Genomic DNA, 25,037 nt, shown 5'->3' with positions numbered 1-25,037 from the left:
ACTTTCTACGTTTTGAAATATCTCTGAATGTTTTAACTTGAAGCAATCTGCAAAGTTGAAGTAAAAGTAAATCTTGTTTATGAATTTAAAAATCATCTGTTTTATGCATTTAATGGCTTTATTATTATTAGGGGTGGAAATCTTTTACTTTCTCATGGTTCGATTCAAAATGATTATTCAAAAGGATTTCAGTTTTAATCTGTAAAGACTGGATTTACTCCAGGCTACTTTGCAAAGCAGAATGACAGATGGGGTCATTAAAGTACCTTTTTCACTTTTATTAAGTTTTAAATATAGGTCCATGCTTTTCTTTGTTTTGTTTTCTTCTACATCATGCTGAAGCTTGTATGTTCTGCAGCACCAAGCTAACAAAACTGGACTGTCTTTCTGTCCTTCAAGTCCCACAAAAGCAGTGAGGGTATATTTATTTTTAATGTGGAATGTTTTGTTTAGGTTAAATTTATATAATTTAAAAGGAACCTATTATGCAAAATTCCAATTTTGCTTGTTTGTGTACTTTCATTTGGGTCTCAACTGCTTCCTGAAACAACTCAAGCACTTAAAAAACTACACCCAGCTGCTTTTTGTTTGGAAAATGATCCGTTTCCATTGTTAAGTCGCATTCAGCAAGCAAGGCACTGTTACATAGCAACGCAGCACAGATCCAGCACATTTGGTCAGCTGGTTTTACTGCTATATTCTCTGTACAACGGCTGCTGGAAAAGAGATGGAGCTTTTTGTGAACTTGCCATTCAGAAACCACTTGCTGCATTCTTGTTGGTTGTGCAGGAGGCTCCACTTCTGCTTTTCGAAGATGTACGGTTGTAGAATTGGACATTTGTTAGCAGTGATTTTCACATACAACTGTAATTGTTAAGTTAGGGGCGTGGCCAGCAGCAGCTTGCTTGGATTTAAAGTGACAGGACGCCGTAAAACAGCTCACTGTGAACTGATCAGACTAAAATCTCATTACCTAAGAATGATTTTGTGCAAAAAGTTTAATTAACATGTTTTGTTTGGCAAAAATTAATTTTCAAGTTGTGATTTTGGACCTAATTGGACCTTTTTTTCTATTTTGTTGATTTACCATTCATAAACCACTCGCTACATTCTTGTTGGTTGTGCAGGAGGCTCCACTTCTGCTTTTCGAAGATGTACAGTTGTACAATTGGACATTTGTTTGCAGCCATTTTCACGTGCGGCTGTAAATGTAAAGTTGGGAGACGTGGTCAGTAGCAGCCTGTTTGGATTTGAAGTGACAAGACGCCCTAAAACAGCTCAAATAGGCAAATCTGACTAGAAAAAAATATCATCTAACAATGGTTTTGTGCAACAAACCTATTTAACATGTTTTGTTTAGACATAGGTCTGTCCTAATCTGTTCAAGGAAGCATAACAGGTTACCTATAAGAACTTGGTAAAGTCCAGATTGTTTTCTTTTTACTTCCTGATCCATTAAACTCTATAATCGGATGAGGTTGTACTTTCTTCCGACAGCAGCTTCCTCGTCTTTCCGAGGAGTCCAGGGAGCAGACCGGTGTCTTCGCTGTGTGTGTGTTTATCTGGCTGCGATTGGTCACGTCTTGTTTTTTACCTCATCGCCGGTTGGGCTCTGTCCTCACTGCGGATCCTGTGTGCATTTTTTTATTTTTCCATAATAGCTCTTTGTCATCTTATGGCGACGTACGTACAGACTGGTCACTGTATCACAATTTTGTAGCAAAAATAAGTGCCCAGACCTACATCATAAAAAGAATAAATGGCTAAAAAACAAATATATATATAAATATATATGCACACAGTCAGGCACCCATGTTACTGTTATCCATGCCTGCATGCATACACCAACATGTAGATAAACACAAGCGCTCTGTGTTTGTGTCAGAGTTTATTTAACACCTTATATATAAAGACGCAGAGATCCGAGACGCACCTGAGGACAGACTGTGCTCTGGATCCAAGAGAACGCGAAGAGAAATCTTTTTCTTCCGGAGAACAACTCTGCTCAGACCTTCTGGGACGAGGGACACTTGAAAGGAGACGGGAGGGGTAAAAGAAAAACTGCCATTATCTCCGTCTTTTCCCTCCCGGTCCTCCCTGCTCCTTCCAGGAGTGGCCTTTCTCCCCCCTTCCTCTCAATGGCGAAACCCAAGAGAGAGAAACGCTCAAATCAAATTTTAATACTACGATTGTTCTTACAGTTTTTAAACTTTAAACGGGGAAACACTGGAACTGCTGTTGATATGAAGAGATTTGTTGCTACTGCTTATCGTTACTATCATCGTCCTTACTGTTATTCCAGTTTCTTCCTGCGCGGGCTCAGGTGGTTGACTGCTGTGGAGACGCTGAATCCTCTACATTGTTTTAAGGTGAAAAGAAGCCTCGCGGACATAATGTGAAGCACATCGATGGGTATATTTTCCCTTTATTATGTTGACATGGTAACTTTAAAAGCCTCAAACTTTGCTTTTCTCCTTCAAAGTTTATTCAGATGCTGTATCGATGTAGCAACTGTTACTCTGGGGAAGCCCAGGACATATCGGTGATAGAAATTCAGTATAGCTAGCCCCTGTTATCAGATCTGTGTGCCATGTTTTTCATTTTACTTCTCCATCAGCTTTCATGGCACATTAACCTCTGAGATGGAATATAAGGGCTCTCTCATGACTTCACGCTTTCACTTCTCCTGCTGCTTTCCGAGTCCGAGAACACATCGATGCATCCCATATGGGAGTCGCTCTCCCCTCTGCTGTCTTTCAGTCTAGTTTTTCAGAAAAGAAAAAAGGTTTTCATGCATCTTGTTGCACATATTTTCACTCTGTCGATGTGAAATTTGCAAATGATTCATTTTTGTATCTGCAGAAGGTCAGGGGGAGATTATCTTAGAATGCATAGGAAATAGCAATAAGGACGATGAAAATAATGGTCATTAAACACGGTTTAAGATGTAAAAAAAAAAAGTCTCAAAAGTTCTACAGAATCTCTGTCTTCCAAATACTGTTTATCATGAAGATGTATTTATTTAACTGTTCTGCTTTCTATACAGTTTGACCCGTTCTCTGCATCTTAATGATCCAAGCTCCGCTCTGGTCGTTCTCTTTGCTCACGTGTCGGTGTGATCCCAGTGAATTATTTCTGTCATCTTTTGCATCAGTAACTCCTTACAAGGAAATTTGAGTAGCAATGTGTAATACAGGCCAGAACTTCGGTGGTACCAACAGGAAGCTCCAACTGTCCTTAGAGGTCACTTAAAGGGCGCCTAAAGGTGAAGTACCAACATGGAATCAGCTAAATTATCAACAGCAGATTCTTCCTTATGGATGCCTTGTTCACACGACAAGATTTCAAACCTATAAAACGCTTCCAGGGAGGGTACCGTTGGACACCTGCAAGTTACCTAAGGGGAACCTCTAGCCAGTTTTCTGAAATCCAATCCTTACCCCCCCCCCATGCCCTGCATGTTTTAGGTGCTTCTCTGTTCCAGAACACCTGATTCAGACAATTGAATGACCTCTTTTGCAACCATCAAGTGCTGCAGAGGCCTGTTAATCACCCACAGATTCAAGCCAGGTGTGTGGCAGAAGGGAAATACCTAAAACAATGCAAGGCAGCGGGCCACTGCTCTAGGTCACTTATTGGGAACCTATGGAGTTCTTACAAGTCACCTTATGACTGTGTTTACGAGCCATCTGTGGAGTTCATTGGGGTTATCTTATGGCTACTTACAGTACCAAGTATAAGGTACTTGGAGACGGTACCAGTAAGGTCCAGATATGCATAGTACACCTAAAAGTTACTTAAGGGTGTTTACTGGGAACCTATGGACTGCTTACAAGTTACCGATGGGGGTAATTGTGACGTGTCTGAGTTCATACGGGTTACCAAGGGACCTGTGGGGTAACTTCCAGGGTCCTTATTCAGTACCAAATAAAGTTATAGGGTTCCACCCTTTGTTAAATCATTTCATTCTCTCTTCTATGAATAATCGGACATTAGCGTTTCAGGTTGTTTTTGGGGGGGTTTGTAGTTTTTATTTATAAGATGTAATGCTAACCTTACATTTCAATGAAAAATATCTTAGAAACTATTTCTAGCCCCCATCAGTACCCTGGAGCTTCTCATTGTATTACATGTTGCTAACAGCGTTTCTTGGTGAAGGTAAAAGTTTTTATTAAGCCTGTTCAACAGCCAGATGTTTCTGTCAGATCTGCAAAATGTTCATGTAGTGTAAATTTAGCTCAACAGGAACTCATCTCTCTTCTCTTGTGACTCGTGAGAAAATATTCTGGACCTTTTTTTCTGTATTTCTTATTTAAAACTAGTAAGTGGCCCACATATCAGCTGTCAGGGGTTAAAGGTTACAATCTGAGGGGAATCGGTCCGACTCTATAGAAAGCATTTCTTTTCCTTTAAGAGATCTTTAAAAAAATGAGAGTATGAACTGAAGAAAGGTATCTTACAGAATATATATATGTATATGTGATATGCATATACACACATTCATATAAATATATATGAATTTCAAATGTTTTAAGAGATAATAAATTGTTAGAATTATAATAAAGATAAACAAAGCTCTAGTTTATGGTGGATTGTGTTCCTGTGAAGACACATTTTGCTTTTCAGGTTTTGTCTCTAACCTTGCAGATGCAGGTAAGCCTGAAACATTTTTATCTACGGTAATTTCAGTTATTTACAGAAAAACATCCGACTTCTGAAGTGTCATCAGTAAATAAATGGACGTTCCTACCGAGTATGGAGAACTAAACAGGTAATTTGTAAGTTTGTGTAAGAATATAAAAATAAGATGGAAGAAAAATCTTTTATGCTTAAAATTCCTAAAGAACAAATTTGTTTATGTATATATTTTTCACAAAATGACACCAAGTCCAAGTTAGATTCGTTTTTCTTGTCAGTTTGGAATAAATGTAATTTTACTTTTCCACCCCACACAAAAAATATTCATCCTCTTGACAATTTGTTTTTATATCCTAAAAACTGAATTTTTTTTTTTTTAAATATGTTAGATATTTCTCTAAAATAAGTTATCCTATTTTCAAAATGTGACACTTGCAGCTCTTAAGTTTTGTTAGGTTGTAGTTTGCAGAAATACATTGTTCTGTAAAAAACACTTCCTCAAAAATTAAAATATAAACGTAATTAACCTGGTCTGCTCTAGTCAACTACTTCTGAATTTAAGTTCCCATCAGGTTTAAACCTAAATTTTTAAGTAGCTGAATATTGACGAATACATAAATGTACATAATCACACAAAATTTCAAATCCAAGTTTTATTTATTGACCAATTACACGCACATCAAGTAAAACTGGAAGAAATGTGCCGCAATTCGGTGAGGAAGTCTGCAGGAATAAGCATCTGAAAAGAAAAATTACAGCAAAATTAACTTTCAATATTCAACAAGGAAGCAGATAAAATAATTTGAATATTGTTTCTTCAGACAGAGCTGCACTTTTTCACCACTGAGTTTTATGAGCCCAGTGCAAATGTCAAGAAATTGGAGAAATTCAACATGGATTTTAACACAAACCTCTTCAATTACTCGTCTTTCCAAGTGATTCAAACCCTAGAAATAAAAAAGAAACGTGTAAGTTTGAGATTGTAATCATTAGGAGGACGTCATGAAGTCATTTTCTCCTCAGAAACTCTGGCTTGTCAAGGCCAAAGATGCACTTCTGTCTCCATACAGACTCAGAGCCCAGTGCAAGTCATCAGGGGAGAAGCTTTTAGATTCTCATTGGACTTGAATGTTTGACCCACCTAGCAGAGTCCATCTTCATTTAAATCATTTCTGCATTACCTACAAATGAAAAGAGGATAGAGTTAACTCTATGGTGTATGATCACTTAAGCTCAACAAGGTTTAGCTTTCATTTTCCTCAGAAACTCTGGCTTGTCAAGGCCAAAGATGCACATCTTCTCCATACAGACTCAGAGCCCAGTGCAAGTCATCACAGGAGGGCCGAAAATGGTAAATAATCACAGAAAACCGTCATTTAAAGCGAACAGAGACTAAAAATCGCTCGCGTTTAACTGGCACTTTGAGCATAGCATGCTAGCAGCTTATGCTAAACACGTGGAGTCAGCTCCACGTGGTTGAAAACCAGTCTCCATAAAAAAAAAACTCAAATTTTATATTTAACTACCTTCATAGCGCATATTATAAACCCTGTGAGGGAGAGGTTGTTAAATTCGGCTCACAATTTATCCACCAAAGCATTTAGACTTTCGGGAAAAACATGCGAAAATAAGCCAATTTACGAATGATGAGTAACAGCTGGAGACTCGCTAAAAAATTTTTATCTTACAGTGAATATTGCATAATATTTCTGATCTAAGTAATGCTAATTTACCTCCATCGAAAAGTGAACCGTTCCCCACTCTTCACCAACAGTTACTGACCGATTATAACTGAGGCTGCACAGTTTGACTACTGGCAGCAACGTAACTTCCGCTTTACTTCCCCCTGGTGGACGGGAGGAGGAAATGGAGATTTACCCTGAATAAAAATAAAACAAATACGATTTGTGAATTTCCACTTAGTTGTATTAATTTGAAATCAATAAAAACATACAGCTCCACCCTCCTGTAAATAATTACATAAAAACAGATGAGTCTATATAAGTAGCAAATCGTTTTGCTATTTATATTATACATTTATTTATGTGGATTTATATAATTTATAATGTATATATTTAGAAATTTTGAAATAAAAATTGCAACAAATATAAAAAAAAATCTAATCACATCTTGTGGATATTGTTTAACTGTTTTGATTTTAAACAAAACCAAATTACTAAATTACTGCTACTGATTAATATTTTTACTTTGTATTTGATCTATTTTACTTATGCATTTATTTTTTGGAACCAGGGGAAATTAAATAACTATTCTCATAGGTTATGCGACATCACAAGTCTGCAATCTTTACAACCTGCAGAGACTATTTTATTTGCAGGCCAGTCAACTAACCAAAGTTAGGACCAAGGAGCTGCAGGTAGCAGTGATAGATATCTAATTTTGCAGCAAATAAAAAGAAACAAATGTAAAAATACTATCTAAACGATTGAATTTTTATTTTCTGAAAAAATGGCACATTTATGCATAATTTATACAATTATAACACCAAACCCTGCGTTTAAACATGCGTACCAGTGTTTATATGTGAAGTTACTTTTTCTGACCACCAGAGGGCGCGCTCTCCCGCTCGAATATAAAGTCATATTCAGTAAATTAGAAGGTGCTTCTGATGAGGCTCGTTAGCTTTATTAAAAGTACCTTTGGAAAATTACTTTTAATCAGGTATTAAAACTACTTTTCATTAAGCCCACATTTCTGTATTTTTTTTAATTAGTCTGCTGTAATACTAATTATAATGTCATGTTTTTACAGCGGAAAATAATTGTAATTTCCAGGAATAAAGGCTTGAAACATCAGTTTGTGTGGTATAAACTTAATGAATTAAGCTACTGAAATAAATTAAAATTTATTGATTATGACCGTATATTAGAATAATTAACATTAAACTCTTTGTGTAGAGAAGTGAATGTTCTGTATGTTGTAATAAAAAGGTATTGAACATGTCTGATTTCTGGAACCCTCAAGCCAAAACCATGTTGGTTTAAGTGAAGGCTCTGAATCATGCTGGTATGTGTCAGTGGTTGTTTATCTCCTGTGATGGACTGCTGTCCTCTTCAGGATGTATTAAATCTACTTGTCAGAGTGACTCCAACATCAGGACAATGTGACATCTGTACGACCAACAAGCCGGGCTCCTGCCGCTAAAACCACCTGGCCTCTTAACAATCCTTTTCAGCAGAAACTGGCTTGCTTTGCTCTTCTCCTTTCCCCAAAAAAATATCTGTACTTAAATATCTGTTCTTGTGAAATCACATATTCAATCACGATTACGTACTTTCAGTTTATTACGGCCTTCATGCAAGTTTTAAGAATAATATCCCCTCAAATCCCTCATTGAAATGTGGATTAGCATTAATTGTAATTTTAATAAGATAAAGAAAATAATTTTTGTAGTTTAGTCATGGAGTTTGAAAGTAATTTGTGACTTCCTTTTAGGAGATGATGATCCAAATAAACACAGAAATGGCTAAAAAGCATTAATAATAATAATTCAACGTTTTGACATGACTCGGGATTCGGCATGTAAACCCCAATCGATTAATTATTAAAGTCCGCTGAGATTTTTTTTTTCCAGTGTTGTAGTTTGGCCTCCATTCAGCAGAGGGCGCCGCTGGTCATTCTTAAAACGGTGCCGTTTGATTCAGAAACAAAGATGGCGGCAAAGAGAACCGATCCAAACGGAGTCCGACTTGGGATGCAAGACTCACTTTATCCGTTAATGTTTCGAAATATTAAACACTCGACAAACTGTGGAGTTGCCGTCAACTTCTCAACCGAAACTTACAGATTTGCTACGAAGGTGTGGACGTTTAAACAAAAAACGGAGGATATAAAGCAGAAAAATTATAGCAGAAAAAGACATGACGCCAATTAGCAGGGTTGATTTTAAGGACAGTTTAACTTTAATCAGCTGATATATCCACATTTTTTCTATTTATTTAGTCAGTATTTAACACAGCTAACAAAATGTTTAAATGTACTTCTATTTTAAAATTCTTTATACATCTTTTACGTCGGTAAGAGCACTAGATTAACTCGTTAATCGATAACTTTCCATTTTTAAACAATATTTAGTGCACTAAAATGTCAGAAAAGAAGCACAGGGGTGCCAGTAAGTGTGGAGGAGGGAGTAAATTTCACATGTTGGCCTTTTTTCTCCCGCCTCATGTTGTAATTTCCTTCTACTGTCCTTCCAGAGTTGATTATAGGTTTTCTGAGAGCAGGTTGAGCAGCTGCGTGCGAGCTCTGCAACACACACTTGTCTAGTTATTTACCTGGCATGCCCTGGCAGGTGGAAATGTCATGACTAACTGCCACAAAGTCAGAAATATGTGAGCGTGTGCAGTGGTTTCATTTTAAAGCTTCTCAGAAGTATATATTTATATTCATAAACCAGACGTAACATCCAGCTGTGAAGGCTGGCCTTCCTAAAAATCCCAGAGGAATGTGGATGAGAGAGGGAGTAAGGGGATAAACTAAAGCACAGATGTGTATTTTTGCTGGTACACATCCAAAAACTATATCTAGTTTGGTGAATCAGCTTATTTCAGACATCCAAAGTTCAAAGAGACAACTTCCAACAAGTGGTGACGTCCAATGAACAGGAGAAAAACCTTTCTACAGCTGTGTTGGTGAGAAAAGGAGGAGACAGGTTTAGTAAAATGGGGGAGGGAAGAGAAGAAGGCAGGAGGAGGGAAAGAACATTGACATAAACAGTGGGGCAAAGAAAGGGGAAGAGCAGCAGCAGCGTTTTGGACGGGTGGAAAATCAGCGCTGGAGAGGGTTAAGAGGAGGAGTTGGACGAAGACAAGACAGCGTGGAGAAGATTTCAGAGACTAACTGGAGAAGAAGAAGGAGGAAAAAAAGCGAATTGGGAACGTCTGCTTTGCTGAAAGAGGTAAGGAGCTCTGATGGTTTTCATTTAGAAGGGATCTCCTGGAGTGACGAGGCTCCTGTTTCTGCTCCCCGTCCATTTGTTGCTATATATTTCCTGCATGCAACATGTGTGTGTGTTGAGTTATGCGTGACAGATGAAACGAGGACAGAGGGAGGGAACGAAAGAGTGAGCCAGGATTCAAAAAGGGGGGAAGACTGTGCTCTACTTGAAGCTTCATATGGACTTTGACAACTCCAAAGATCTGAAGAAATTCAAATGTCTGGATCCATAATGGGTATTTGAAGAAAAGAAATAGTAGAAAAGCAAATTCCTTTTCTGGGAATGCAAAAAGTGAGGATAAAAAAGTTAGGAGTAAGTCATAAACCTTCATTGTGCTGAAACGGCATGAAGATTTATTGAGGTTTCTGCAGTGAAAGGATGAAAACTCCAAACATGGTTATGTTTATGCTCAAAAGTTATCAGGATTATGGAATCTGGGTCAGTTCCCTCCTCCTGCAGGGTCTTTAACCTCCCAGAAGAAGCAATGAAGTTCTGTTTATAATAGCAGTTTGACTAAGACACCAATTTAAGGAGAAAGTTCTTCTTTATTGCTTCTGAAAAGCTCCGCCAAACTTTGCAGAGTAGTTGGACATAATTGGTAGAGGAAGACAAAGGGGCAGAACTCCACGACCTTTGGGTTCTCCTGGGAACCCCGCTATACCCCGATGAGAGGCGGCCAACGTTGGGAAAGCATTCAGGAAGTGAAGGTCAGGGGTTAAAAGGCAGCCCGCTCGTTATTTCTGCGACCTCCTGCAGCTTTCTGTGTTGTGTAAGCCCCCCGCCCCCCGGCGGCCAAGAAGATTGAGCCTGAACGGCGGAGCATGTGATATCCCGTGAACAAGCGAGACGTGGAGGGAAATCATTGGATCTAATTGTGCGCCTGAAGAGGAGAAATGGTTACAGGGAGGAAAAAACTGACGTCTCTGTCTGGGTGGAGTTCAGCTTCACCAGCAGCTGTGGGTTTAGAAACACCAGAAGGCATAACGACTGCTTGCTCTAATATTAAACTGAGAAAAGGTTCTGTTTTCATGAGGACAGTCACACCCTACAGACCACAACACAAGACGGCCCTGTTCTTCAAAACAACCTTCTGTATCAAAAATATGTGACCAAACACAAACTATAACATGCAGAATATCAACTTACTTTATTATTTATGCAAAAATGTTGGTAAAAACCTCAGATACCACGGTGCCTTGCTGTCACTAAGGTCATAGGACAGTGGACACGATCTTTCAGTTGATGGAACTTAGGTTATGTTCACACAGCAGGCAAATGCAACCCAAATCCAACTTTTTTCAAATTTGGGCCCCAACGGATACAAATGGGTTTCCTCCGCAGGGTGGCTGGGCTCTTCCTTAGAGATAGGGTGAGAAGCTCGGTCATCCAGGAGGGACTCAGAGTAGAACCGCTGCTCCTCCACGTTGAGAGGAGCCAGTTGAGGCCCGGGCATCTGGTCAGGATGCCTCCTGGACACCTCCCTGGTGAGGAGTTCAGGTCCCACTGGGAGGAGGGGAAGACCCAGGACACGCTGGAGGGACGATGTCTCGGCTGCCCTGGGAACGCCTTGGGGTTCCCCAGGAGGAGCTGGAAGAGGCTGGAGAGGGAAGTCTGGGCCTCCCTTCTGAGGCTGCTGCCCCCGCGACCCGACCCCGGATGAAGTGGAAGAAAATGGATGGATGGATGGAACCAAGTCTACTGACCTGTCAGGCGTGAAAACACATTTAGTGTCATGTTTTGGATTGTGAGAGGAGTACCTGGAGAGAATCCACACAAATTTCAAGCAGACAGAGCCCAGACTAGGGTCTTCTTGCAAAATGGCGCCACCATGAAGCTCAGATTTAAAGGAAAAATAACATTTCACTTTTGTAAAAATATGATCATGTTTGACATTTTTGCTTCAGATTTTTGTGTCGATACAAAGATAATGTAAGAACTTGGCTATCAAACCGTGAGAATTGACTACCGACCCACGACTTGTTGAGGTAGATCATACTGAAAGATGCTGTTTTACTTCTTTACTCACTAAAGAACAACAAAATCTAAGGCTCCACCTTTGATATCGGAGAAAATATTGCAAAAGCACCAATGGGTTGTATTCAGGTCTTTCTATAAAAGCACCTTTAATAAGATGAAGGATGTTTACACCAGATTCACAAAGGCTATAGTTACGTTCTAAAACCTTTTACCATCTGAGAATATGTCTGCACTGGAGACATCAAGATTCTCTTTCTTGTTGTTTGCCAAAGAAAGAAAATGAAAGAAAATTAAAGGGCTTTTGTAATCTACAAGAATCTTAGAGAACCGTGATGGAAAATGTGTTTAGTGAGTGTGAATTACTTCCTCTTTACAGTGTAACACCTCTGTTGTCGCCACTTGTTGGATGTTTATTCCAAGTAGTTTCCTAACTTGTCCTACCACTACGCTATATTTTTAAATGTTTCACCTAATTTCTCCATCTTCAGGCTGCAAATACACCATATAGGACCAAAACTGTTTGTTTGTTTGTGTTTGTAGAAGAAGATGCATGTGCACCACAACTGTAAATAAGCGGCTGTGAAAGACAGGATGAGTTCAGTCATAGCCCCAATTTATTTTCGGATGGCTCATGTTGCAACGCTGGGAATGCTGGGAGGCTCCTTCTCAGTGTAGTCGTCAGAGCTCATTATTAGCAGCCTCCCGTTTACTGTAAAGCTCGCCCCGAGGTTCAAATTTACAACGCAAATCATCTTCCAACAGAAGCTCCAGCTCTTTATCTTGCACACAGAACCTCCACTATACGACTCAGGAACTGACATGTGTTGCAGCAGCTGCGTTTCCTCATAGCGGCCTTGACGGAGAGCAATGGTCTGTAAGCTGGATTTCTGATTTCCTGGTGAAGTGAGAAAAATGGAGTTCTAACAGCTGGCGGTGTTTGCTTTGAATAATTGTTTAAAGTTTTAGAGTTGCTTTTAGAAAATGTTGGAGAAAGACAGCTGTATGGCAAATATACTCTATACTGGCTTAGCTTTTGTCTAATAGTTTCGCAGGAGTTAAACTACAGTATTTCTGCTGTGCTGGTAGAAAAACGAGTAGTGGCCAATAAAGTTTACTGGTAGGGAAACCAGTAGGTTTCATGACTCATTAGTCAAGGACTGAACACAGTATGACAGTCTGACACATGTCAACTGGGGTGAGGTTTTCTAAATCTACACAGTCAAAAAAATTAACAGCAACAATTTGGGTTATTTAGTCATAAGAGAGGAAAGTGGTGAATATTTTTTTAAAGACTTATTTTCACCATGTTATTTATTCATTTATAAATGTCATAGTTTCAAACTAAATGTTTAATTAGTAACTGTAATTAATAATTTCGTCTGAAGCTAAACATTTAGCTCGCTAGCCAAATATTAGGTAATAGACAACTCACTTGCTGATAACCTGGAAGTGGACTATCAAAATAAGAGAGGTGTCTTCCGAACCTCCTGCTGCTGCGCGGCCGCATGTAAGTATTACTGTAGACGTCAGTAATGCCATTAAAACGGATCGTGTTGTATTTTAAGCTGAAATATTGTATATGACGAGAGGAAAAGAAACAACGATTACATGAGCAACAATAGAAGTTAATCAGCCACGCCAGCAAAAGTTACCCCGCTTTTATTTTGATAGTTGTAGTTCACTTCCGGTTATCGGCAACTGAATTTTGCATTTGCTAAATATTTAGCTCTGAGCTAAATACTCATCTGAGTATGTAGTTTGTAAATTAAATATTTAGCTCACTAATTAAGTACTAAGTTTGAAAATGTGACGTTTATAAATTAATGAATAACATTGTGGAAAAATAAAACTAAAATTTTTTCTCTGTTATGTAAGCTAAGCATCTCAGCTATTTTTTCCTAACTTTACAAATGAGAGAATAATGGCATTTTTTCTTTCTAGTTGGACCAATGTGTTACTCATTTGTCTTTTTTTTAACTAGTTCAGCAAAATATTGAACTAATTTTGTAATTTACCAACTGATGATGCAAAGTCCTGATCTAGCAGGTAGAAATGATGGTTGATGTCAAGGATATTTAATAAATATGGTTCTAAAGCTACATCTTAAATGTGAAGAATATCAAAATAAAGATAATTAAAGTTATTTAAAAGTACTCCCTGGTTTATTTTCTCGTTCATGAAGCAGTTTTATATAAAAATGTTCCTCATAAAAATGTGTGTAGTTGAGCTGTTTCTTTTTTTTTCCAGAATCAGCTTGCAGATAAACATGCAGAATGACAACATAGTCAGAACTAATCTGAGATGCTTTTTTACTTTCCCAGAGAGCACAATGTCGACGTCGTCATCAGAAAACAATCCCGAGGATGTCAACCATCGCAGCTTCTGGATGGTATGTGCTGTGTGTGTGTGTGTGTGTGTGTGTGTGTGTGTGTGTGTGTGTGTGTGTGTGTGTGTGTGTGTGTGTGTGTGTGTGTGGACCGGGAGACATGGCTTCCCTTTCTCAGTCTGAAGGCTGTGTTACTTCCAGTCAAAACAGAACAAATAGTTTTGTTGCTCAGGGAGCAAACCTTCAGAAATCAGGCTTTATCTCCACTTTTAAATGTCAGCAGTAACCTCTAGGCTTTTAGAACTGCCTTAATTGGAAGTTTTTTTTATGGTTATTTTTGGCGAATCTTGTCTTGTGGTTACCTGCAGCAGTGCTGCATATTTGAACAGGATTTCATTTTCACCGTTTTCTACACAAAAAGGCGAAAATTACACGCTTTAATTAGTTCATCACCGTGCATTTTCATAAAACGTCAACGTGAAATGATTTTTAATATTTAACAAAAAAAACTAGTTAATACAGTTTTATATTATGAATCAGCTTTTCTTTGCTTTATAAATGATCTAAGCCAAGGATGTTCAAAAAGGGCGTGGGGGCCATTTGCGGCCCCTGTACTGATTTTGTGCCACAATTGACCACAATTCAAGATTGAATTAAATAAATTAAGACAACACAAAGTTATGATCTTTTCCCAGCTTGATAATTTCCTTCAGTTGTCACGGTAACTAAGACCACATCTACCCATTGACTTGCACTCTAATATACACCTTGGTGCACCCAAACCTGCTTTTAATATCTGTATTAAAACTTGGCTAAGTACAGAAAGTGTTTTCAAATGAAGACTGGCCAAGATCCTGCTTTTATGGCCAAAATATTTTTCAGTTTTCTTCAATCAAGACCAGAATAATAATCAAACAGTATGCCGTTCATTTAGTAAGGTAAAACCATTTGAAGTCTTACAAAACATTCTGGTTATTTGTTTAATTTAAAATAGTTCAGGCTTAGTTTGTAGTTGAGTGAAAGACGACTACATAGTCTGTGTTTTGATTTTAAAAATATGTTTTTCACCTACATACATTTGAGTTGAAAATTTATTTTGACTTATGTGACAAAAAGTAATGGTTCCTCTGTGAAATCAGAAATTATCCAATGTTAAGCACATTTTTTGTAAGCTGTGTTCAGTTTCACTACCAGACTTATAGACTCAAGAAATCCCCCAAGCAGAACCTCTCTGACAGCATGAAGTAGGTCAAGAAACCTCAAATAACAACACATTATATCCCCTGAAAAACAGATGAGAAACAACGTCGACATCTGTCAGTTTGGAAATGTTTGCAGAGTCATTTCTGAATATTTGAGACTCCAGAGAAACACAGTGAGAGAAAACATGAAACGGCTAATATCAGTGTTTGTGACTAAAACATAGAAATGGGACAAAAACGGAGCACTCTAAAACCAGAACAAAAATAGTCAAACTGTAAACTTAATAGTCACCAAAAACCTCTAGAAGAATGTTCTCCAGACTGATGAGACACAGGTTGACCCTTTTTTAGAAATATGTGTCCCATTGCGACTGTTGTAAAAATTAACATCATTTCAGGAACAAACAACATGCCAACAGCCAAACCGGGTCTGCTTTACTGCTTCAGGACCTGGACGGCTTCCTGTAATTTATGGATGCTCAGCTCTCTACCAGAAAACCCTGGAGGAAAATATCCAGCCATCAGTTCCTGAGCCTGAACTCAAGTTCACTTTCAGAACCACCTCTAAATGTTTCACAAAGAATAACGAGAATTTCAAGTGTTCTAGTCAAAGTCTGGGTTTACATCCAATTGGTGCCCAATTATGCTTCCTAAAACAGGTTAGACAAGGTCAAAGGTCGAAACAAATTGTGTTCATTACATTGTTTTGTATAAAATCATTCTCAGATAATGAGATTTCTATCTGCTCAGCTCAGAATGAGCTGCTTTAGGGGGTCTAGTCACTTTAAAACAAAATAAGCTGCTCCTGGTCACGCCCCCAACTCAACATTTACACCTACATGAAAATGGCTGCAAACAAATGCACAATTATACAACCGTACATCTTTGAAAAGCATTAGTAGCACCTCCTGTGTAACCAACAAGAGAGCAGCAAATGGTTTCTGGATGGTACGTCAACAACAAAACTCTTGTTTTTTCCAGCAGCCATTGTACAGCAGTAAAACCAGCTCACCAAACATGCTGGTGGTCTGTTTGGGATGCTATGTAACGTGTGGAACTATTATAACTATTATATTATCTATTATGGCTGAGTTAAAACAATTTTGATAAAAAAAAAGAGACAAAATTTCTCCTCAGTGAAGTAAAACACAAAACTAATACAAAAGCTTATCAGGTTTAGGGGATAGTTACTTTTTTACATAATCTAAGAAAACAAATGAAATCTAATGTCATATTTCTAACCAGGTTGTAACTGAGCGTGGGTGAAAATTGAGTGTTTGGACTGGTTTCTGCTGCTGTTTACTGGGATCACTGGGGCTGCCCCACTTTGATCTCTCTCCTCCTGTAATTTAGGAAGCCTCCCGTTGGGTTTTTGTGTTTCCAGACCACTTCCTGTCTGTCATCCTGCTGCCACGCTTTACGGCCGCCTGTCAACGCTGCAAATGTGAAACAGAGTAGACCAAGTTTTCAAAATCACTCAAATGGTTTCACTAAGCGTTTAGTTTGATTCCCTGGTTTGTTTTTGTTTCAAATTATCCTCTATCTTCAAGATTTTTACATTTATTTTTAAATTTCCTTGGATTTTAGCTGTTTTTTCCCTCTTAATTTAAGTATATCTTTTGCGGATGTTATTGTGGAACGTAACTCCAAATTATTTACATAAATTACATCTATTTTCAAGGTTTTTTAAAAAAATATTCAAAAGTAAAGGTAGCTTTGGAAGGGGTGTCAAAACTGTTGAGCCAAGAAAATAAAAATAAAGCTAAAATCAGGGAAATTAGTCCAGTTTTTTATTTGTTTGTTGTTGTTTTTTGTAGGGAAAGGATGTTATTCAATTTATTTCCAAAAATGTTACCAAATTCTTTACAAATATTCTTATTTCTTTGGAAATTTCTTTAAGAAATAAAGTATTTCTATCCATCAGATGAACAAATTTATGCTTAGTAATAAAAACAGTATTTGAGTCACTTTCTTTGTGACTATTTGATATGTTTTGCCAAGTTTAATAAATGAAATAAAAGCTAATTTGGGTGCAGCAAAGCTGTTTTTTTTTTTCAGTGAACATGGAGGTTCTCTCTAATCTCTGCCAAAATAAGATGAAACTAAAACACAATTCCTTTGTACTTCTTTCTCTGAATCAATGAAAATACCAAAGATAACACTGGTTGGCAGATTTTACAGGGTTTTTTTTACCTTTTTATATCTGCTCTAAAAAAGTCATTTAATCTTTATTTCACCAGGAACATCCCACTGAGATTAAAAATCCCTTGTAAGAAAATCCTGACTTACAGAACAATTACAGCAAAACCAAAACAAATTAAAACCATTATATATAAATTAAAACATTCCTCAGTTAAAATGTTTACAAACAGATTATTACGTCTCATAATCAGTAAGGACAGACTTAAAGAAATTTAGAGACAACATCACCTGTAAGTTCATGTAATTCTGCAACTGAAAGCTGAAAAGATTTCTGTCCAAGTTCAGTTTGGACTTTAGGCACCGAGAGTACAAAAATAAATTTAATAAGTATAGAAATAAAGTATTTTGAGCCGTAAAACATTTTGTTATCCTACAGTTCTTCGACATGCAAGCTAGTGCATTTCTTGACTGTAAAAAGTAAATTTTTCAAACAATATTTTGAGGAAAATCAATAATAAATCACCATCATTACCACAAGAACCTGCAGTACTGTAAGTTTAAATGCTGTGTTGTATGTTTTATGTAAAAACAAGGAGTGTAATTCGACACGCATGGTCGTCTTTGTTTGACACGTCTTTTTGTTGGCTGTAGTAGAATTAGATCTGCCTCAGAGATCGGCCAACTGGGTCTCTGCAGCGCTGCTGTTGGCCTCAAACCGGATTCCTCAGCTGTTTCTGCTTAATGCACAGACGAGAAAGAGAAGGAGAGTTGCTAGAAACCACAACAGACGCAAAGTAAAAGAAAGAATAAATGAGGAGAAAAAGAAAGGGAAGGGCGTAGATGTGAAAGACCCCAAATGGTTTCAATTAAAGACCGAAGATATAACACAACCGGCTAAATAAGAGATTTGAGTGTTGACTATAAAATACAAGAAGGAAGGATTAGTGTAGCAAAGAGAGTGTCTTTTATTAAATCCTAAATATCTTTGCAGACACATTGAGGATTATTTACATGCCTGGAATTCAATATGTCTTCTATTATTAGCTGAAGGCCGCTGAGTGCCAACGTGTGCAGCTCCACAGAGAGGCGCTGCGTCACCGGCGTGATTAGGAACATCTGTCAGACGAACCGGCTCACACGTGTCGGTTTTTACACGCAGCGCGAAGATTTAACAAACGGTGACAACGCGCGATTTGAAGTGTCTTTTTAACCAGCTGTCGACTCGTGTCAGTCGCTGAAAGTCTGACAGGAAGTGAAGAGCCCAGCGGAGCCGGAGCTGATGGCGGCTGCCAGGAAAATAGCAGATATTTCCAAATTCCACATCTACAAACAACAGACGAGCTGCGGATATGTTAGGGCTGGGCCGCACACTTTGCTCCTTATATGGTCAGTTCACCGCAGGAAATGGGGTCAAATGGTGCTGGTAGCATGTCACGTGACTAAAATGGTTTGTAATTTTTGCTAATATAAAGTATTTAACAAAGTTTACCGCTTCTTGAAGGGTCGTTCAGGTGAGCTTCTCTTATCTGTGCAGATTGAGCTGATTTTAGGTTAGCTTAATGTGTTTTAGCAGATTTGGCTTATTTTATTTTATCTGACCTTCAATTATTTTTTACAGTGTTTTTGTTGATCTTAGCTTATTTTAGGTTTGTGTGCTGTAGATAGTTTATTAATTTAGCTGATTTTATCTTATTCAATGCCATCTTAATTTAGCTTAAGTTAGCAGATTTTAGCTTATTTTTTCTATCTTATTTAACTTTGGGTGACATAGGGTGGTCGCTTTCTTACTTTAGCTGATTCTGTCTTACTCTGGGTTATGGCGGATGATTTTAGCTTTGCTAATTTAACTTAGCTTAATTTATCTGAACTTATTTTCCCTGTAATAATAACCATAAAATGGTTTAATTTCTTAATTTCTCACAGTTTACCTTGGTTCAATTTATCTTAATTTAACTTTGTTTATTTTAGTGACATTTATCTTATCTCAGTTTGTCTTATAGTAGCATAGAATTGGTTGGTTTGTTTTTGTTGTATCCTTATTAAAAGAAAAAAAAACTAAACAGACAATATCCATTTTTCTTGAGTCATCAATTGTTTTCCAAGATGAACCAAAACCAAACAAACCAAAATAAGATACTGCAAGCTAAAATAAAATAATGTAATAATAATAAGCTAAAATAATCCAAGCCAATGTTCAGATCAACTAAAGTAAAATAAGCTGAACTGTTTTTTATAGTAGCTAATTTAAGCAACAATCTGAAATTGTTTTATGTTTTGGATCTTTGTTGATAGAAATGAATTGTTGCATTTTAATCTAATGGATCTGGTAGTTGAAATTCACCCCTGCAGTTTGTGTTGAGTCCATTCAGCCTCCCCTCTTCCTCTTTCTGCATCATGACAGCCTGGGAACTATCATCCCACCGTGAAGCGCACAGAAGATTCCTTCCAGGCCTGCAACGACATCGTGACGTGTTTCCAGGAGAGAGCCCGTGTGGAGAGGCAGTACGCCCAGCAGCTCGACGAATGGAGCAACAAGTGGAAACCAGTAGTGGACTCCAGTGAGTGTTGCCTCTACAAAGCAAATGATGAACACATGAAAGGAAAGCTAAACCCTCCTGCTCCTCCGTTAGGTCCTCTGTACGGGTCGCTACTGAAGGCTTGGCAGTGCTTCCTGTTGTCTGCCGACCGGCTGGCCTCGTTACACGCCTCCATCTGTCGCTCCCTGGTGTCGGAAGACGCAGACCGGGTCAGAACCTGGCAGAAGGACACCTTTCACAAGAAGTTATTTGGAGGCTTCAAGGAGACCCAGGACATTGAGACCGGGTTTGCACGCGCTCAGAAGCCCTGGGCGAAACGGCTTAAGAAGGTAAAATTTAATTAATTTAAACTTGGACCTGTTTTTTTCTTACGATATAGTTTGTAATAGTTGGTTGTAATAGTTGGAGGTGGGTAGAGTAGTTAAAAAATATTAGCAAATGAAAGATGGCCATTCAAGTAGAAGTAACAGATTTTAGATCTTTTAGATGCTGCGGCTACTAAAACCTTTAGAACAATTACTAAGAAATACTTTAAAATTTTTCTAAATACAAAATATTAAGGCTTTATTAACAAAGTTTGTTTCCTAAAGGATCTTTGAGGTAAGTTTGTCTTTCAGAGCAGGTTTATCTTATTTTAGGTTAGCTTAGCTTAATTTAGTTTAGCGGATTTTGGCTTAGCTTATTTTATATGATCTTAAGTAATTTTATTAGTTTGTCTTAGTTGATCTTAGCTTGTTTTAGTTTCTGCGCTGTAGTTTGGGAGGATTTATCTTATTTAAGCTGATTTGATCTTATTGTAGGTTGGCTTAGCTGAGTTTAGCTTGGCTGAGTTTAGCTTGGCTTCACTTAATTTATCTGATATTAATTTATCTTCTCTCAAACCTATTATTACTCAAGTAAAAGTAAAAAGTACAGAGTAGTAAAAATACTCCTAAAAGCAAATTTTATCAAAAACTTTACTCAAGTAAATGTAACTAGTTACAACCAACTCTAATAGTGTTATTTTATTTTCTTCCTGCTTGAATTATTGCATTTAGTTTTGATCCATGAGGTTGAAACCAACATTTATTAATTGCTTTAGTTTGCAGCTCATGTTGTTAAGCATATAATGAATTTAATCTTTTATATTTGCTCTGAAAATTACTGTAATCATTCTTGAGCTGTGTCTCCATGAGCTTGGCCTTTTAAAAAAGTTGACCTTTGCGACGTATCATTAAAACCTCCCAGCTGGCGTAGATGACATTTCTTGTTAACGGATTATGTTTATGTATTAATTACCTCTCAAATCATGTAGTTTTCTCTTTCAGTGGGTACGAGAGCCCAGAATGTGTCCTTTCTGAAGCGATCCCTCTTTATTTCCTCTGAAGCATATAAGTGTACATAGGCCTCTGCTGAGAAGAGGAGTCGTTTTAACATTTTGTTCTTCTAAAAAGAAAACAACCATGTTTTTACATTTGTGATTATGTTGTTTCTTTAGGCTTCAAGTCCAGCCAGCATTCACATATTGGACCCGTATGAATAAGAAATCCACTGAAAAACGAGTCTTAGATGAGATTGTGTATTGTTAGCACTGCTGTTAAAGGCGTGACGTTAGATAACTCTGGGCTAAAAAGTGGCATCTCTGTACGTTTTAAATATGTTTATATACATCTAGATTAAGTTAAAGATTAAGGTGGCATCCTTAAAAAGTCTTAAATTTGTCTAAAATTAAGGCCTTAAATATCCTGAATTTATTACAAAAATGTAAGTTGGCCTTAAACCCATTCATCACAGCTTTTTTGTCACAGCAGGACAATTTAGTCTCAGATATTCTAGTCGTCTTAATGTCGTCTCAACGCTAACACTACTTGCTAATGTACTCCTGATAGTTAGGTAGCAATCGTAGTTGCCGTCTCTTTCAGTTCTTGTTGCAAAATAACTGTCGTTCTTGGTCTTATTTTTTAATTTCACTGGTTTTCCAGCTCTTTGTTTCATGGGTAAGTGCACATTTATTGGCTGGATGATGTTTGTTTTTGCCACTGACTCACTTCTGTTGTTAACTTTGTTCTGTTAACTTCTCAGCTTGTCACTGCATTACAGTAGCATCCCTCAACAACACCCTAAACTTACTGTTTTTTCAGCCTTCAGTTTTGTTTAAGGTGGTGTTAAAAGTCTTACAGGAAACTTGCAGATGTCCTGAATGCGGTTCTGATGCAAGTGATGCAAAAAGAGTGCAGTGTCATCAGCATAATGACAAATGTATCTAAAAGGATTCTGGGCCGAGTCCAGAGCCTTGAGGAACGCCCTGGACCCATAAAGAACGTGTGGAAACTAGAGTCCATCAGGTCCTTACAGTTCCACCTCAGTGGATCTGGTTGGAGAATCCAAACAACTTATGATTGCAGAAATCGATCTCTTGCAACTGTTACTGTAAAATAACTTCAATTTGTAGTAATATATTTTTAATCTTACAGGTTCTCTTGGCTAAATTGGCTTCTCTTCTAATCAAAGTTCTGCTTTCGTACCTTATGTGACCAAATGATCTGGTTTCTTTTTCCACAGTTGGACAAAGCTCGGAGGGCGTACCATAAGGTGAGCCGTAAGGAGCACGCCGCTAAGGAGAGGGACTTTCACGCTCAGGGAAACCCAGATGTTTCTATTGACAAGCAGAAAAAGATCCAAGAGGAGCGAGAACTGGCTCAGCAGGAGGCCGAGAAGGTGAGTAACGCGCATCATCCCCTTTCTTTTTACTTTAAATTTAAGTTAAAATGTGATTCGTCTCCATCTGTTCCACTCATTTGCCTCCTAACTTGAAAATTCAGAGTCCTTGTGTGGCGTTAAATACACGCGGTAATTTTCTGTGAAGACTGACGCGATTAAAGCTGCGGAAGGACAGCAGGTTGTCCATTAATTTCACAGATGGGGGTTCAACCGGGAGCTCCCACTCGGCAGTAAAAATGGCTCATAACAGCAAATCAAGTACTCCAAAACCAACTAGGGCTAATGGCTGAATGGGGGGCAACATGTAAACCGTTTTTGTCTGTAATGGCAGTACAAGTCGAGTCTCTTCTCTTTAATTAGTTGGTGTTTAAAGTTTGTTTCTTTTACCCTTTTCCAAACCATAAAACTTTAATCTGAGGTTAAAATGTCCATCTTTCTGTTATTGTATCATTGATTAACTACTTTTAAAGCTGCACTAGCATGAATGTTGTGCCTGTATTTTATCTTTGTTCTATTTTTTCTAAAAAAAAAAAAAAGTTAAATCATATTTACAGTTAAAACATTTAAGGTTTGCTCGAAAAACATCTAAGTGTTTAAAAAACTTAAAAGCACACTATTTTTAAAAAAATTCCTTTAAAAACTTACACATTTTTATACAATTAAATGCAAAATTGATATATTCTTGTATAATTTTCGCTGCTCTGAAACTGTTATTCTTTTAGCAAATTATATTTTTTGAGTCTTCATTCTCCAGTTAACGATTAATCGATTACTAAATGAGCTGACGATTATTCCAATAATCGATTAATCACGATTAATCGTTTCAGTTACCTGTAGTAGTTGCTGCTTTGGCTGAATCTTAGGTCCGCGCTCGCTATGAGAAAGTCCTGGAGGAGGTGAACCGCTACGTTCCTCGCTACATGGAGGAGATGGAGTCCGTTTTCGACCAATCCCAGGACGAGGAGCGAAGGAGGATCGTGTTCCTGAAAGACGCCTTCCTGTCCATCCACAAACACCTGGACGTCACCACCAACGAGAGGTGAGCTGCCATCGCTCCGGCCGCTGCGCCGACAGACGATGAATGGTTTTCAATACGGAGCTTTATTCAGCTCTCACTGGTCAGAATAAAACATAAAACACGTCAAGATGATGAAATGACATGCTAACAGGTCAGACAACATTTAAATAATCACATCATTTTATTTATTCAAATAAAATCAGTTGTACGTTGTAGAAATATGCTTCCTTGTGTGAAATAAACATTATTATTAACTCAATGGCTGTGCTGCGTTTAAAGACGAGCTGCAAACAGAAGGGCACTGCTAAACAGGAAGTTCTGGTTTCCTTATTTTCAAAATAAAACTCAGTAAACAGTGTAAAATTATATGACGGTATTAAAGCCGTGATAAAAAAAATTTAAAAACTTGAGGATTAAGACATAATAAGATTTCTAGAAATATAATATTCTCATTATTTTGACTTTATTAAAAGTCATTATTTTGACTTTATTATTATTTTGACTTTATTGTCCATTGCTGTTAATTTTCTGCTGCTCACCTGCAGTCACTGTGGTGGTTTTGGTTCTCTGATGTGTCAAACATGTAGTTGTGATTTATTTGTTTTTGTTTCTCCACCGTTTGTTCATGACTGTAGTGACTTTAGATCAAACTAAACTCAACGCTGATTAAAAAATTGCTCCACTTCTTGTTATTGCCCAAGTGTTTCTCAGTGACTCCGAGTCTCTTAATGGAGAATTGCAGATAAAACGGCCATTTAATTACTTTTCAAACATCTATCACAGCTGCAGGGCGGGAATGGGGGAGATGGGAGATATATCATCCACTTAATGCTTTTTAATCTCTGTTTTACGACGATCCATTTTGCTCCCCCGCTTGTCGCTCAGTGTGATCGCCGTGTACAGCGAGCTGCACAACACCCTGATGGGCATCGACGAGCAAGAAGACCTCCGCTGGTGGAAAAACACCCACGGGCCCGGCATGCCGACCGACTGGCCTCACTTCCAGGTGTTTGATCCGCTCCGACGTTCGTGACTTTTACAGCAAAGTTCAGTTATGTGGCTTTAAATTAAACCTTATTCAAATCTTTCAAAGGATTATTCACCTAAGAAGAAAAGCAAAAAGGGGAAGAAGGAGGTGGAGAAAAAGAAAGGAACAATAGAGAAGAGGTTAGTGGATCTGTTGGGGTCATGATTCAGCTGTTTGGTCTGTCAAATATTCCTGGTGTTTAAATTTAATCCAGACATTTCTCTAATCCTGTTCAGATCGGATCTACCATAATGTTGGTTTACTTTATTTATGCCAAAACCAGTTTGGATGTTTGAGGTCAATCGTTCAGCTGCTGAATAAAATGAAAAAGTGGAATTTAAAGACACTTTGGGGGACGGATGGATGGATGGATGGATGGATTGGTGGTTTGGAGGACTGATGGATGGATGGATGGTTTGATGGATGGATGGACGGACGGATGGATGGATGGATGGATGGATGGATGGGTGGATGGATTGGTGGTTTGGAGGACTGATGGATGGATGGATGGTT

At 38.0% G+C, this 25,037-nt stretch overlaps 1 protein-coding gene and 2 long non-coding RNA genes across 7 annotated transcripts in view; 1 reads left to right on the top strand and 2 right to left on the bottom strand.

Moving 5' to 3' along the window:
• Positions 1–5,262: 5,262 nt before the first annotated feature.
• On the bottom strand, positions 5,263–6,488 carry LOC106960124 (uncharacterized). The gene is made up of 4 exons (XR_001427503.1): positions 6,372–6,488; positions 5,780–5,819; positions 5,550–5,585; positions 5,263–5,377 (listed from the first exon to the last, which is right to left on the bottom strand). It is a non-coding gene; the product is annotated as an uncharacterized LOC106960124 (long non-coding RNA).
• A 1,827-nt stretch (positions 6,489–8,315) lies between these two features.
• The window catches only part of LOC106960127 (protein kinase C and casein kinase substrate in neurons protein 1), a 24,141-nt gene continuing 7,419 nt past the window's right edge, over positions 8,316–25,037 (top strand). Inside the window, exons 1-8 of one of the 4 annotated variants that reach the window (XM_015053066.1) lie at positions 8,316–9,556; positions 13,894–13,961; positions 19,644–19,800; positions 19,873–20,108; positions 22,321–22,476; positions 23,343–23,518; positions 24,383–24,503; positions 24,591–24,664. In XM_015053066.1, the coding sequence (XP_014908552.1) occupies positions 13,902–13,961; positions 19,644–19,800; positions 19,873–20,108; positions 22,321–22,476; positions 23,343–23,518; positions 24,383–24,503; positions 24,591–24,664 (980 nt within the window). In that variant the 5' untranslated portion in view covers positions 8,316–9,556; positions 13,894–13,901. Of the gene's footprint in view, positions 9,557–9,735; positions 9,908–12,259; positions 12,447–13,893; positions 13,962–19,643; positions 19,801–19,872; positions 20,109–22,320; positions 22,477–23,342; positions 23,519–24,382; positions 24,504–24,590; positions 24,665–25,037 lie in introns of those variants that run through there. The other 3 variants (XM_015053068.1, XM_015053067.1, XM_015053069.1) reach the window with 3 other exon arrangements.
• Positions 23,509–25,037, bottom strand: part of LOC106960128 (uncharacterized) — a 33,306-nt gene continuing 31,777 nt past the window's right edge. For both annotated transcript variants that reach the window (XR_001427505.1, XR_001427504.1), the window contains exons 4-5: positions 24,468–24,570; positions 23,509–23,594 (exon numbers count right to left, since the gene is read on the bottom strand). This is a non-coding gene — a long non-coding RNA (uncharacterized LOC106960128). The remainder of the gene's footprint in view (positions 23,595–24,467; positions 24,571–25,037) is intronic.

Source organism: Poecilia latipinna, unplaced genomic scaffold (genome assembly GCF_001443285.1).
Source record: "Poecilia latipinna isolate Pla-1442-1.1 unplaced genomic scaffold, P_latipinna-1.0 Scaffold1158, whole genome shotgun sequence".
Lineage (NCBI taxonomy): Eukaryota > Metazoa > Chordata > Actinopteri > Cyprinodontiformes > Poeciliidae > Poecilia > Poecilia latipinna.
Note: the sequence above shows the minus strand (reverse complement) of the source record. Positions and strands in the feature narration are given on the sequence as shown.